The sequence below is a fragment of the Monodelphis domestica genome, chromosome 4 (genome assembly GCF_027887165.1).
Source record: "Monodelphis domestica isolate mMonDom1 chromosome 4, mMonDom1.pri, whole genome shotgun sequence".
Classification (NCBI taxonomy): domain Eukaryota; kingdom Metazoa; phylum Chordata; class Mammalia; order Didelphimorphia; family Didelphidae; genus Monodelphis; species Monodelphis domestica.
The window spans coordinates 208367602-208383508 of NC_077230.1; the positions used below are offsets into that span (position 1 = coordinate 208367602).

Sequence of the window (15907 nt, forward strand, 5' to 3'; positions counted from 1 at the left end):
TATGGGCCTGAAAAAGAGAAGAAAACCAAAGGCACCTCGCAGAGACCCACTATGTTGACATTTCTGTGAAAACCAACAAACACATCGACCCTTCTGTGAAGGGGTAAGAGGAGCAGAGGGGAGAGTGGGAGTGGACAGGGGTATTTAGGATCAATAAGTAGCTAGGTAGTTCCTTACCTGGACAGGAGAGAAAGAGAGAGAGAGACCCAGAGAGAGAGAGACACACACACACAGAGAGAGAGAGAGACAGAGACAGAGAGACAGAGAGAGAGACACAGACAGACAGAGAGAGAAGGAGCGAGGGAGGGGGAGAGAGAGAGAGAGGGGGTGAGGAATTCTCATAGGGGTAGAACATCTCAGTAGCACAGAGATTGCATGGTATTGAGGACAAAGGGAAGGAAATCCACAATAGCAATGGAAAAAGAGTGGGAGGTAAGAAGAAACTCCTTTTTGGGTCTCTGCAAAAAGAATGAGTATCTGGGTGGGACTACTATTCATATCCTATAGATCTAAAAGCGCATGTCATTTTGGTATGATGAGTGCTTTCTTTCTATCCCTTTTAGCATGTAGAAAATCTAGTCATCTGCTAAGAGTCAAATCCCACCTCTTGTGCATTGTACCTGTGTAACCTTTGACAAGTCACTTTATCTTCCCGGGCTTCATTTTTCTCTCTTACAAAATGGCATGATTGGACTCATTAGGCCTCCAAGGTCTTTTCCAGTTCCAGATTTTATGATATTAAATTGGATAATAAAATCCCATCCAAAGAGCTGCTGCCAAAAAAAAATGAATGATCATATTTTCTATAGCATTTAATGGAGTTCAATGAATTTTGGCATTTATCTAGATAGATGATTGATTGTCTTTGGAGGAAAAAAACCCAGCTTACTCCATGTAAAAATTGCCATATGGACATAACAGCCATAACATATTCATGTTGAAAAATCATCCACTTATTCATTCTGGTGGGTAGTCTATATCTCTTAAGTATAATATGTATGTAATCATTTATGTGATTGTACCAAGGGAGGTCTACAGATCCCAGAAGCACTGTTAGAGTTATTTTGAAGGCAGCTTTTTAAAAAATTAAATTTTTAAATACTTAAAATTTTTATTTTTAGGTTTGTATTCTCTCCTTTCTCCTTTCTCTTAATCCCATCAAGCCTAATGTTTAGAAAGCAAGAAAAACAAAATACTACAACCATATCTAGTCAAGCAAAACAAAGTTCTACACTGGCCAAGTTAAATAGAGAACACCTCTATCTGGGATTTGGGTAACATGTTTCATTAAGAATTCTTTGGAATTGTGGTTGGTTATTGTGTTGGTCAGTTCCCAAGTTTTTCAAAATTATTTGCCTTTGCAGTATTTTGTTATTGTATAAACTGCTCTGAATCTGCTCACTTCACTTTGCATTAAATCATACAGATTTTTTCCAGATTTCTACAAACCCCTTTATTTCTTACATCACGAGAATATTCTATCTCCTTCATATATCATAATTTGTTCAACCATTCCCCAATTTATGGATACTCCCATTGTTTCTAATTATTTGCCATCACAAAAAGTTATTTATAATTATTTTTTGTACACATGGATCTTTTTTTCTTTCATCTCTTTGGGCTACAAACTTAGTAGCAATATTGCTAGGTCAAAGTTTAATGGTATTGGGGGCATAGTTTCAAATTGCTTTCCAGAATAGCTGGAGCAGTTCACATTTCCACCCACAGTGCATAAGGGATGCTTTTTTACACACCACCTCCAGAATTTGTCATTTTCCTTTTTTTGCCAGTTTTGACAAAATGATTGGTGTGAGGTAGATCTTCAAAGTTGCTTTAATTTGCATTTCTTTAATTACTAGTAATTTAGAACATATTTTCATATGGCTATTGAGAATTTGGATTTCTCCCTCTGCAAATTCATATCCTTTGACCATTTATCATTTGGGGAATGGCTCTTGTTCTTATAAATTTGAAATAATTCCATACATATTTTAGAAATGAGAACTTTATCAAAGAAATTCAATGGAAAGATTTTTTTTTTCAGTTTCTTATGAAGGAGGCTTTTAAAAGAGAACTTTCTGATCAGATAATGTTTTTCTCAACTTATTTAAATTTTGAGTTTTACATTTTAAAAACTTGAATTTTAAACTTTATATATATTTTTGTACCAACGCTCATAAAAACATAGAAATATCTCAGAATCTTTTCAAATTTAGATTACTCTCCATTCTTTTTAACTCCACTCTTTTTTGATAGTACTGTATTTGATTCTTAAAATCTTTGATGTCTAGTTTGTTGAAGGAATAGAGGTAAATGAGATGTCTAGGAGTATTATTGAAAACCAAAAATGCTCAATAAATACTAGTTTTTTGCTTATCCTTTACCTCTCATCTTCAAATTAGAACTGCTTTTTGCAAGTTGGACTTCTTAGTAATGACATCGGCTTTGTTGATGTCTAATTTGTTGAAGGATTAAAGGCAAATGAGACCAAGTCTATAAATTTCATTGAAAACCAAAAGGGTTAAATAAATACTAGATTTTTTTCCTTAACCATTATCTTTCATCTCAGAATCAGATTTATTTCTCTGCTTTGCTTTTTGCAGGTTGGACTTCTCAGTAATGGCATCAGCCCTACCTAGGACCCTGGGGGAGTTGCAGTTGTACCGAATATTACAAAAAGCCAACCTTCTTTCTTATTTTGATGCCTTCATCCAACAAGGTGGCGATGATGTCCAGCAGCTCTGTGAAGCCGGTGAAGAGGAATTTTTGGAAATCATGGCCCTAGTAGGCATGGCCAGCAAGCCTCTTCACGTCAGGAGATTACAGAAGGCTTTGAGGGACTGGGTTACAAACCCTGGCCTCTTTAACCAGCCTCTGACTTCCTTGCCTGTCAGTAGCATCCCCATTTATAAATTGCCTGAGGGTTCTCCCACGTGGTTGGGAATGTCCTGCAGTTCTTACGAGAGAAGCAGCAGTGCTCGGGAGCCTCACTTGAAGATTCCAAAGTGTGCGGCCACCACTTGCGTGCAGAGTCTGGGGCCGGCCAAGCCGGATGTGGTGGGGACCTTGGCGCTCCAGAGTGCCGGCGACTCCAGGCTCTGGCAAGGCCATCACACCACCGAGAGTGAGCACAGCCTCTCCCCAGCTGACCTGGGCTCCCCAGCCTCCCCGAAAGAGAGCACCGAGGCGCTGGATGCCGCCGCTGCTCTCTCCGTGGCTGAGTGTGTGGAACGGATGGCCCCCACGCTCCCCAAAAGTGACTTGAATGAAGTGAAAGAATTACTGAAAACCAACAAGAAGTTGGCTAAAATGATCGGTCACATCTTTGAGATGAATGATGATGACCCGCATAAAGAGGAGGAGATTCGGAAATATAGTGCAATATATGGGAGATTTGACTCAAAAAGGAAAGATGGCAAACATCTCACCCTTCACGAGGTAAAAACAGAGGGAGAATGAATGAGGGGTATTTCCTTCTTCCTTCATTTTTTTTTCTACTTGCTGTCCTCTATTCAAGAAACCTGGGTATTAAGTTTAGAGTAGGTAATGGTAGCGACAATAATTCTAGCAGTGGGACCTTGGGCAAAGTCACCCTAGCTTAGTGATGGCAAACCTATAGCACAGGTGCCAAAGATGGCACGCAGAGTGTTTTCTGTGGGTATGTATACCCCCTCCCCCCCATCTCCACCCCAGAGTTCCTTACTAGAAAGACTGAGAGACTCAGGTGGAGCAATTCCCCTCTCCTTCTCCACCCTGCCTGATGACATTTTTTCATATTCTCTGCCCATCTGCTCAGCAGCCAACACAGGGGAAGGAGGGCAGCTCACAGGTGGCAGAGCTAGAGGGGAGAGGAGGACTCAGACCATTCCCCCCCCAATACTTGATGAGGACATCCCTCACTTCACCTGCCCCTCTGCACAGCAACCCAATGGGAGTGCTTCTTCCCCTGTGTGGGATAAGGGAGGTGGGGCATGGCACTCCATCTCTAAAAGGTTTGCCATCATTGCCTTAGCCCTTAACACTCTTCTGCCTTGGAACCAATAGAATATTGATTCCAAGATAGAAGGTAAGGGTTTAAAAAATAATAATAGTAACAATATTGCTGAGTGAAAGGGCATGCATAGTTTAATGACTTTTTGAGGTATACTCTCAAAGTGCTTTCCAGAATGCCCGGACCAATTTAGAAATAATAATTTTAGAAACATTTTAAGAGAAAAATATATTTATTTATTTATATATATTACATATTATATATATTGAATATTCCAATTTATGATGTTGGAAATGCTCTCAAAGAATGTGCTCTGAGAAGTTTAGACTTTTGTGCTTTGTATGACCATAAAAAAAAGTTTGGAATTTTTAGGGGAAGCTAGATTGCTCAATGGTTTGAGAGCCAGGCCCTGAGATGGGAAATCCTGGGTTCAAGTATGACCCTAGACAGTTCTTAACCCTCAATCCCTGGCCCTTACTGCCCTTCTATATTGGAACCAATACAAAATATTGATTCTAAGTTATAGAAATAAGGATTTAAAAAAAAAGTTTAGACTTTTAATGATAGAGGGAACTAGGTGCTACAGGGGATAGAGTGATAGGCCTGGAGTGAGGGAGACCAGAATTCAAATGTGGCCTCAAACATTCTCTAGCAGTGTAACCCCGAGTAAGATATTTAACCTCTACTTGCCTCAGTTTTCTTATATGTAAAATGAGGCTAATAATAGTACCTGCCTTCCAGGATCAAATGATATAATAATTGTTAAGCGTTTAACATAGTTTCTGGTACATAGAAAGTGCTAAATAAAAAAAAATGTTACTTATTTTTATTGGCATTAATTACTATCTTTAGGGTAATGATCTGGCAGAATATAAAAGCTATATAGTATATTAAAGTATTTAACACACTTTCATTATTTGTATTGGATGCAAAGATGACAGCTTTTGAGGTATAGTTCTAAGATACTTTAAGAGAAATCTCAGAACTCAAGGGCTCTTGAAAACCTAGAACTGTTATATTTATAATTGGATAGATACATAATTCTAAATGAAAAAAAAATGATGGGAAAATAAATAGAACATTAACTGAACTGACAAAAAAATTCACATTAGATCTCTGTTTCAAAGATTTCAGTGGGTTTTTTAAAAATGGTTTTAGGTTGACTTTGGCATAAAACTTCTTAGCTTTATAGCCTTGTAATTCTTTATATCCAAAATTATTCTGATTAAATACAAAGAGTACCAGTCAGATTTTTCTGGCTTGCATTTATATGTGTTTTTTCAGAAATTTTTGCTTCATTAAGAAAAAAAAATTATAGGATCATTCCATTTCTCTTTTTAAGGAGTAAGACACAAATATGAACTCAACACATATTTGAATTGATTTTTTAAAAGTTTATAACAAAACTTAGTGCCAAACAATTTAGTCTTCTGAACTTTTAGATTTGTAATTAGTGTTAAGTTCTTGGATACTAGTAGAAAGTGAGTTACAGTGAAATGGCAAACAACTTCTTTGGGGAAAGAAAGCCATCCATCTATACTGTGAACTCTTTTGGAAAGGACTTAACAGCCTAAGGATGAGAAAGAACTCTTGGTGATTCTGAGCAGATATGGGATGCATACTTCCTTTAATACTTTTAAATATGGTATGAAATCTTCTTAAGAACAGGTATACTTTTAACAAAAGACAACTGTGTTTTCAGTAAGATCTAAATTTTGTTGTGTTTTGGTCCTGTTTAAATCTATTTTTATAATGTAAATGGAACACGAAGTCAAGAGGAAAGGACTATATTTTGGGAAATGTCAGAGAGTACTGAGTGGGAATGAATTCGTTTTGTAAATCCACTCTACCTCTTAGTTTAAAAATCAAGAAGGATTGGATTGAAAACTGAAAGGGGGATTTTCCAAGCTAGTGAGTAGATCCATAGGGAAACTGTTGTCTAAGCAGCTCCAGTCTTTTTCCGGGGCTTATCAAAATAAGGATGTTCTCAAGCTCCATGGTTAAAAGACTGGACAAGATTTTACTCAGATCTGTAAATTCAAACTCCTATTTCTGAGTGGTTTTAACTTGTATTCATAAGTATCGTCCTGTAATACTGAAACCATGAAGTCACTGAGCTACTAATTACCAATTTTTAAAATTTATTGCTTCTAAAATTTCTTTAGCTGTTAATCAGAGCTACTTGATAGTCAGAGATAAGTACATCCTGGGTTAATTATTTTATTTTTATTTATTTATTTTTAAATTAAGTTTATTTAATTAATTAATTTAGAATATTTTTCCATGGTTACATGATTCATGTTATTTTCCTCCCCATCTTCTCCCCTCCCCTGTAGCCAACTTGCAATTCCACTGGGTTTTACATGTGTCATTGATCAAGACCAATTTCCATATTATTGATATTTGTACTAGGGTGATTATTTAGAGTCTACATCTCCTGAGTTAAAGAAAAAATAACAATTTGCTTAGTTCTCTATTTCTGTGTTTAGCAGTGAAAAGTTGTTGGCCTTATATTTCAAAATAATTACATTTTAAGACTAATGACCAAGAATATTATACGTTGACCTTTTAAACAAGGAAAACTTGAGTGAGGAATAACTTCCAGATGGAAGTATTTCTGAGAGATTTCTGAATGTAAACTCTTCCGAATGCCATTTTTGACTTTCAAAACAGCGATATAACAGGCTGCATGAAAATCCCTTTGTTCCCTATACTATGTCTTTAAGGTTTGGAATAACTTTTGCCTCATCAATTGATTCTTGCCTATGCACACAGGAAATAAGATTTTATGGCATATAGAAAACAAAATAAATAATTATAGAACAAATTATGATTATAAAACCTTTTAGCTAAAGTACCAATGATAGTTTTTAACCTTTTGATCTCATAAATTATCAGAGACATGTTATTCTCAGTTTTCTGCTAGAGCCAAAGAGAATTTTCAAAGTTAGCAAATTAGAAGAGACATTTATTTTTCACTTGTTTTTCAGTAGTTTCCAACTCTTTGTTGGAAAACCATTTGGGATTTTCTTGGCAAAGATACTGGAGGGCTTTGCCATTTCCTTCTACAGCTCATTTTACAGATGAAGAAACTGAGGCAAGCAGGGTTAAGTGACTTACCAGGAATCACAGAAGAGACATTGGATGCTAATCATCACTACTGATGACTATCTTCCTTTTTTTTCCCTCCTTTATATGATTTCAAATGGCATTCTTGGATCAAAATATTTAATGAAAAGTTGGAGAGGCTAACAAAAAAGACTTCTTTGATTCATATCAGCTTTTATTTTTTATTTAACAAAGATTTGCTGAGGTTTGCAATATGCAAAGCAAAAAAAAATACTAAGACATAGTCCCTGCCCTGAGGGAATTTATAATCTAATGAGGGAAAAACATTAACATGTAAAACAAATATTAATATAACATTCAAATACTCTAAAGCCCAAGTTCTTGAAATATTTGTGGTTATTGCTATTGTCATTTTGAGATTCAGATGAGGATCCACCTGTAGGCCATGTCTTGATGTGGCAAGAGCATGTGAGTACAGATGAATACCAAATGATCATCGATGCTACAAATCTTAAATGTTATGATTTTCTCTACCCATCATGAAATTTTCTTAGATATATCCATGGTTTTTGATGATAAAGATGTTTGATTTAGCTCAGCTTTAAGATTAATGAGGAAAGAGAAAGCTGATTTCAGGAATAATTTACCTGGATATGTGGATGGAATATTGATATTTTGGTCAATAAAGTCCCAAAAGAAAATACAATTAAATCCAATAAAGAGAAAAAAGGAGAGGAATGGGATTCAGCATGGATTAAGAAATTTTGTTTTATATTTTGGTTGATAAAGTCCAGAAAAGAGAAGAAAGGAGAGGAATGGGATTGAATATGGATTAGAAAAATTTTTGTTCTTAATTATAAAAATAGAATTTGAATGCTTTGGAAATTAGGAAATTAGAGAGGACTGGACTTATGAGTTCTCTTGTAAAGAGAGCTCCCAGATGGGAAAACTCTATCTGTGGATTACAGTTCTCTCTCTGCAAGCGCAGCTAGGTGGTACATTGCATAGAGTGCCAGGTCTGGAGTCAGGAAAACTTATTCTTCCTGAGTTCAAATCTGGCCTCAGAAACTTGCTAGCCACATGATCCTGTGCGAATTACTTCACTCTGTTTGCCTCAGTTTCTTCAACTATAAAATGAACTGGAGAAAGAAACGGCAAACCACTCTAATATCTTTGCCAAGAAAATCCCAAATGGGGTCACAGAGAGTTGGATATGACTGAAAATGACTGAACAACAACAAATTCAAAATGAGTGCACCTCTGTTGGGATTTATTGCCTTGATTTCTTTTTGGTATTTTGGGGCATGAATGGGGAATTCAGATAGAGTGGAAAAGCTGCATTGGTGTCAGAAGATCTGAATTCCAATTCCAGTTGTGTTGTTTTTGTGACCTTAAACACTCTGTCCTCATCCATAAAATGAAAAGGTTTGGTCTGCTGAATGACTTCAGGACTGACACTCTAGGGCTTTCTAGCTCTGGATTTATGATACAATTTTTTTTTTTGGTCATTGTAGATTATCTAGAATTCACTCATTAAAAAGCCTTCAGATCTGTGTTCAGAGGACTAGCAATAATAGTCTTTCCCCATAGATGGTACTTGAATTTATTAAGAATTTAATAAAACATTTTTGGGCATTTGGAGCCTAATTCAGAATCAGAGAATCCGTGGCATGCTTTTCTTTGTTTGGTTTTTGACTTGCAATGTGATGATAGACACATATTATTTTCTGTTTATAAATAAAGTTATTTTTCTGTGGCTCTATAGCAAGCTAGTTTCTTCTGAGTTCTTCAGAATTTTAATTGATCAGTCAAACTTTATCATAGTAATTTAGACTTTTGAGCTCACATAAAGAATAACTAAATAAGATATAAAATTGGATCCTGAAAAGGTTAGTGGTTACTGGGATATAGCCCACTTGAAGCTGTTAACTTATTTAGGAAATACTTTAAAAAATTAATCTTTTGCTTCAGGTCCAGAGGTATAATTGCAATACCCAACAAAAATACATCTTCCATTAGTGTTCTTTTGGGGGAAGGGATAGATTTGAAAGAAAATTTTCCCACCTACATTTATGACATATAGCATTTGGTCCCAAGGTAGCAGAATTTGGCTCTTTATAACCACAAAAGTCAATGTGGAGATTTCTTGGCTTAGAACAAAACTGTTTAAAGAACTGGGAGATCTCTGTGGGATTCTGATTAAAAGACCTATCCAACCTTGCTCTGATAAACTGTTGCCTATTGAGTATATGCTGAGTGCTTTACAAATACTATATATTACCAGTCCCTATTTTTATTGACTTACCTAGCAACATTTCAATAAAAACCATCTGTATGTTTCTGGCCTGGAATATCATTTAGACACAGATTTTTATAATGAAGTCTGGTGACCAACTTATCATACTTTTGAGATAGCAAAAATAATTTACAAGATCAGTGATGTTTTGTGCTAAAAGTCTCCCAGGGGATCCATTTATTTATTTATTTATTATCTATTCTTTATTATTAATATTTTTCCTGCAGAATTCTTTTTTAAAAATATTTTTTTCTTGTTACATGATTCATGCTTTTTTTTCCTCCTCCCCTTCCAGAGCCAATAAGCAATTCCATTGAGCTATATATGTATTATCACCTGGAGATCCATTTAATTTAACTTTCCTTTTAGAGATAAGGAAATCAAAGTCCATTTACTTTTTGTCCATGTTCTTGTTATCTTTATGACTCTTTCCCCAAAATAAAGTAATTAAGTTGTGATTATGATTTTGTTTGGTTCATTTGAGAAAAATGCTAAGAATATAAATTGGAAAGTATGGCAGGACTAAAAACTTGGTATGATGAAAAGAACTGTGAGTTTAAAAATGGGGGAGGGGACTACATCCCCAGTGTTTCAGAGGTCCCTCCTACTTCCTGGCATGGGATTGGTCTTGAATTGGACCAATCCTGTTCTAGGGAGGGGCCACATACTTCCTACTTTCTGGTGTGATTGGTCTATATAAGGACCAATTCCATACCTGGGGGGAGGATCTCCCTCTTTTATGAATGAGGGTGGTGAATGAGGGTTAGTAGAAGTGAAAGTGGTGAGTTAATTTCAGTGGGGACACTCTGGTTGCTTTTGTCTAAATAAATCTTTAGAAATATTGGAGTGAGAAGGAGTTTTCTTTTATCTTCTTTCCACAGAACACCAGAACTATAGTCAGAGGACCCCAGTTCAAATTCTACTTCTCTTCTTTATTTTGAATGTGGTCTTAATCTGCCTGTTTTATATTCTTTGGGCCTCAGTTTTCTCATGTCAAGTGAGAGGGCTGGACTGTATGGCCTCTAAGGTGAGGTCCCTTCCACCTCTAAATTTATGACCTGACTATTTTCTTAATAATGAACACACTGGAAGTAAGTATACATATATTTATAATTGTATAGAAAACCCTACTGAAGATAACCGCCATGATTTTTAAGTGAAATGCCATTTAAATTTGACTCCGTGAAATATTTTATGTGATTGAGTAGAAAAGTCTGAAAATCATTTTTGTGTTTAATTTGCAGCTGACTGTTAATGAAGCAGCCGCTCAGCTCTGTGTAAAAGATAACGCCCTTCTGACCAGAAGAGACGAACTCTTTGCCCTCTCTCGGCAGATTTCTCGAGAGGTCACCTACAAGTACACCTACCGAACAACCAAGTAAGCTTCAACGCAGTGGAAGTAAATGAATGGCGAAAATCAGCTATTTAGGAACAATTCCCCCCCTCCCCCACCCCCCTGCTGCATGCCTGCCTTCTCCCCTTTTATGCAGGGATCCTGATGGAGTAAAGGGATGACTCTAGTAAACACAGGGAATAAATCTTGACATTGAGTTTTCAAAGCTTTACTGACATGAATTCTGTTATTGGATGTTGCTCTTCAAAATATTATGACTATATTCTTAGCAATAGAAAGAATTTTGGGAGCATCTCAAAGGATTCTTTTCCCTTAGGAGAAGCTTTTGTTGCAAGTATAATCATTGAATTTAACGAATATTGTTTGTTTTTTTTAAACCCTTACCTTATGTCTTGGAGTCAATACTGTGTATTGGCTCCAAGGCAGAAGAGCAGTAAGGGCTAGGCAATGGGGGTCAAGTGACTTGTCCAGGGTCACACAGCTGGGAAGTGTCTGAGGCCAGATTTGATAGGACCTCCCATCTCTAGGCCTGGCTCTCAATCCACTGAGCTACCCAGCTGCCCCCCTTAACTAATATTCTTAAGTAGCTAGTGTAAAAATTAAATTATATCTCTAATAATAAAAATATTATATTTTATGAGGCTTATTAAGGATCATTAGAAATCAAGGAATAAAGAGGATACAAAATAAAAACCATGTGCCCATGGCTGTGACCATTTCAACCATCCCCACCATACCACTATACTTGCTGCATTGCAAAGGAAGAGAACGTGGGAGGCATTACTGCCAGTTAAATACCAATAATGTGATCTCGCCAATGTGGAGACTCAGGAGAGATTATAGGGAATTCTGGGAAATATGAAGGACTTCTGGGGAATGAAGTCTAGGGTTCAAAATCTCCATTTATACCCTAGAGAGGGAGCTCAGAATGGGTGGAGAGAACTGGCCTCAGGACCAGAAGGACATAGGTTCAAATCCTGCCTTTGACACAGATTTTGAGCTTTATGGGTAGAAAATGCAATTTAATAATCTTTGTCTCTCTACTCTGGAGTGCCAACTCCATATAGTGATAATATTTGTTAACGTTTATCAGTAACTGCAAGAAACTATAGTTATGGGGTTTCAAAAGAAGATGTGTTGCCTGTTGGCAAAGAGCTTGTAAACAAATATTATTTAGATATTTATCTGATTAGATATGGATATTGATTATATGTAGCCATTATTTATTTATTTTATTATTTAGATATTTATAAAGATTTTATTGCCTTGTGTTTGAGGGAAAAGATAGCAACTTGACAGATCTTTTGAGAGGGCAGAAAAAGCTTATAATATTAAAAGTTTCAGGGATGGTAGTTTCATAATTTTACCTGTAAATATATCCCACTTTGAAATATATATATTTAGGTATAATAGTGTAATTAATTCATGGTGTAATGGAAACAGTCATGGGGTTTCATTCCTGGGTTTGAGTCCCAGCTCTGACACTAACTGTGTGACTTTAAGAAAATTCCTTCAACTTTTTTCCTCATTTTTTTAAAGTAGAGACAATAATATTTGTACTAAATAACCTCAAGATGGTTCAGTAGACAGACTTCTGGGCCTGGAGTCAGGAAGACTCAATTTCCCAACAATCTGGCCTTAGACACTTACTAGCTGTGTGACCCTGGGCAATTCACATAACCCTGGTTACCTCAGTTTTCTCATTTGTAAAATGATCTGGAGAAAGAAATGGCAAACCATTCCATTATCTCTTCTAAGAAAACTCTAATTTGGGTCATGGAGAGGCAGATATGACTGAAACAATTAAACTGCTATGAAGAAATTTTATTTAAATTTTTATTTAAATCTCTTTATAAATAGGGGTCATTGTTATTATTTCCATCCCCATTAGATCCCTAATCTAGTTCAGAAGGTCTAGGTTCACTTTCCTTTTGTCCAAAGTACTCCTAACCAGACCCTCATTCTTAAGTTGCTAGAGTCCTCCCATGGATCTCTCCCTGCCACCACTATTCTTGCTATGCCTGTTTTAATGTTATTGTTTGTTTGTTTTTAAAGCAATTTCCACTCAAGTAGCCAAGGTATTTAAATGGTAGCTGCAGGGAAAAGGACCCTGGATTAAATGGGCAGGAATCTGTGCTTCTGGAGTAGATTATCTTACATTTTAGGATTATTTGTACAGACTGTCCCTTTTGCACATGGATAATCAGAAGGGACCATATTTACTGATACTCCATTTTCTCTACAGTTCTCTGAGTTAAAGTAAAAGGTTTAACCTGAAATAGGCTATCTTGCTTTATCTTTCTGTGGAGTTCCCAGAACTCTTATAAAAATGCTAGTTTTTTTCGTCACACCACAGATTAGTTTTGCTCTGCTACTTTTAAAGGGAAGAAATACAGCCTTGTCTGATTTCTCATTCTTTTCATAATGTGAATCAGCCAATCAACAAATATCATTGAATGCATTCTCTTTGGGGGGGCTGCAAATAGGTAGTGATCATCTCCTCTCTGTATAATAAAATGAGAGTCACGATTTACCCATTTCTTCCTAGAATTAACCCCCTGCATGTAAACCTGAAAATGGTGAGGTAATGCTTTTTTACTGTCTTAACATTTAGCATTTGTACACTCCTTAAAGAAACCTTAGATGTCTAAATTTCAATGGTATAATCTGTTTAATGAAATATTATAGAGTGAGATGAATTTAAGAAGAAAACTGTTATAATCTTTTTATCATTTTTTCTAGGTCTAAATGTGGAGAAAGAGATGAATTATCTCCCAAGAGAATTAAAATAGAGGTATTATTATTTTTTTTATTTTCTTAAGCCAAAAATAAGTTATTTTTTTAATATCAGTAAAAAAGTATGAGAAAAGTTATAGAATTTTATATGTTTGTAGAATGTATATTAGCTATATCATCCTAAAAAAGATACAGTAAGGATTGACTTTTAAGAATCTTAGATCTAGAAGAAAGTTTGGAGTACCTTTAGCCGAACTTTCTTTTTTACAGATGAAACCAAAGGTCAAGGAGATGAAATGGCCAGTATTATTGTTATGGATGACAGGTAGGTGGTGCAGTGGATAGAACATGAGAAAGACTTTTCTTCCCGAGTTCAAATCTGCCTTAGACGTTAGCTGTGCAATCCTGAGTGAGTCACTTAACCCAATTTGCCTTAGTTTTCTCTGTATAAAATGAGCTGAAGAAGGAAATGGCAAACCACTCTAGTATCTTTGCCAAGAAAATTTCAAATGAGGTCACAAAGAATCAGTCACAACTGATAAATGCCTAAACAACAAAGTATTATGGAGGATACAGTGTAAATTAGTGAGAGAATGAATTGTAGAACACTTTAAATAATAAATTATATAACTTATGAATACATAAAGTTACCAATGAAGGCTAATAAAATATCATCTTCCAGAGGTTTATAAAAAAGAATGATTTGCAATTAGATAAATAATTGAATGCTTCTGAAGTGCTTGGGGGAAAAGCCATTTAGTTTTACTCTCCTCCTAAATTTTATTTACACGGTTTACCAGCTTAGTACATGTTTAATAGGTAATACAAAGATAAGTAAATGCAGCCCTTGTTTAAGTGCACAAATTCCACATTCTTTGGCCCAAATATGTGAGCCTAAGAACTCGGTTGGAAGTGAGTATAGCTGAAATAACAGAGTATACTTCTGGTTTTTGTCCTGCAGGTGGTCAGGTGGGAGTTTATAGAGAGGAATGTACTTCCCTCTCTTAGGGGCCCCCAGAAATAAATGGTTTCAAGATCACTGTTTTTTCTTTTTTTTTTTTTTAAATTTTGAATTGAATAAGCTGCCTCTTTTAAGACTAACCCAAGCCACTCAACAAAGAAGTTGATGTCAGCACCTGGCTAAAGGTGCTATTTTTTGAGGTCTTTTTTGTGTTGTCCCATATAAAGGAGAACATGCTGAGATATGATAGAATGTGAGAGTTGGAGGTCAAATCAACAAATGTTTCATAATTGCCTTTTGGGTACAGAGATCTGTGGTAGCTGCTGGGTAAGATAGAAATTGTAGATAAGGCATAGTCCTTCCTCTTGTGGAGCCTACAGTGTAGTAGGGAGATAAAGTACATTCACAAAGCCTCAACTAAGGTTATATTTACTAAAGTATGAAAAGGACTTTTTAGAAGGGAGCTCTCATCACATGGGCCACCAGCCTCGTGATTTTTTGTGTATTAATTGTATGAAAGTGAATTCTTGTAATTCAAAGAGGGGACTGATGGGACAGAAAGGGGGGTGGGGAATGAAAACAGAGGAGGAACTAAGTAATAAAATAATATATGCTATAGTATTACCAGTGTCTTCCCTGCTGATGTCAGTTTGACTTAATGATTTATTGCTGAAGATTTGGGTGCAGGATGAGGAGAGCCAGAGAGAGCTTGGTGGTTCCCCATAGAATGTCCTCTGGTGTCAGAAAGTGTGCATGGCAGCTAAGGATGAGTATTTGATTGGCAATGCTGGACTAGGACTAGTCAGGTACTGGGCACTGTTCCCCAGCTCTTTAAAGGGATGCAAATAGGAATGCTTTGTCAGGTCTGGAGCAGAGGACAGAGAAATGTCCATTACTAATGCAGAGTTGAGAAAGGGAAGGTCTCCTTAAATTGCTGGCATTTGAGATGGGCTTTCAAGGATGGGTAGAAATTACATAGGCTCAGAGGTACAAGGAAAGGCATTCTAGACATTCCACTCGATTATAAGCTTCTTGAAAGAAAAGATCGTTTTGATTTTGTTATTTTTCCCTCTGAAACCTCATACCGTAATTGGGTAATAAATATTAGCTGAATCAAATTGAATAGACTTTGGAAATAGCTGAAACAGAGCCTCAGAGACAGGAACGTTTGGGCTTTATGCAATAAGAAAAGTAGACCAGTTGGGCTGAAATGTAGAATGATATTAAGAATGGAAGACTAAATTATAGAGATTTTGAATATCAAGCTAAAAAGTTTGAACTTTGCAAGTTGAGTAGCAAATGGTTATTGAAAGATTTTGAGCACGGGAGTGACATGGCCTGGTTTATTCATAAGGACATTCTGACATTGTAAGGATAATTTTATGGTTGTGACCTAATTTAAATTAATTTTGGCCAGGGAATATCCCAGATAAAATACCCAAGCCAGCTTGGACATTTATGGTGGTTTAATTACTACAGAGGGAAAGAATTAAGGAGAAG

General features: G+C 36.2%; 1 protein-coding gene across 4 annotated transcripts in view; it reads left to right on the forward strand.

Annotated features, from left to right (window-relative positions):
• NAB1 (NGFI-A binding protein 1) overlaps positions 1-15907 on the forward strand; it is a 70186-nt gene that overhangs the window by 26073 nt on the left and 28206 nt on the right. For all 4 annotated transcript variants that reach the window (XM_056794128.1, XM_007494530.3, XM_007494529.3 and 1 more), the window contains exons 2-4: positions 2604-3438; positions 10601-10734; positions 13453-13504. In XM_056794128.1, the coding sequence (XP_056650106.1) occupies positions 2620-3438; positions 10601-10734; positions 13453-13504 (1005 nt within the window). In that variant the 5' untranslated portion in view covers positions 2604-2619. The remainder of the gene's footprint in view (positions 1-2603; positions 3439-10600; positions 10735-13452; positions 13505-15907) is intronic.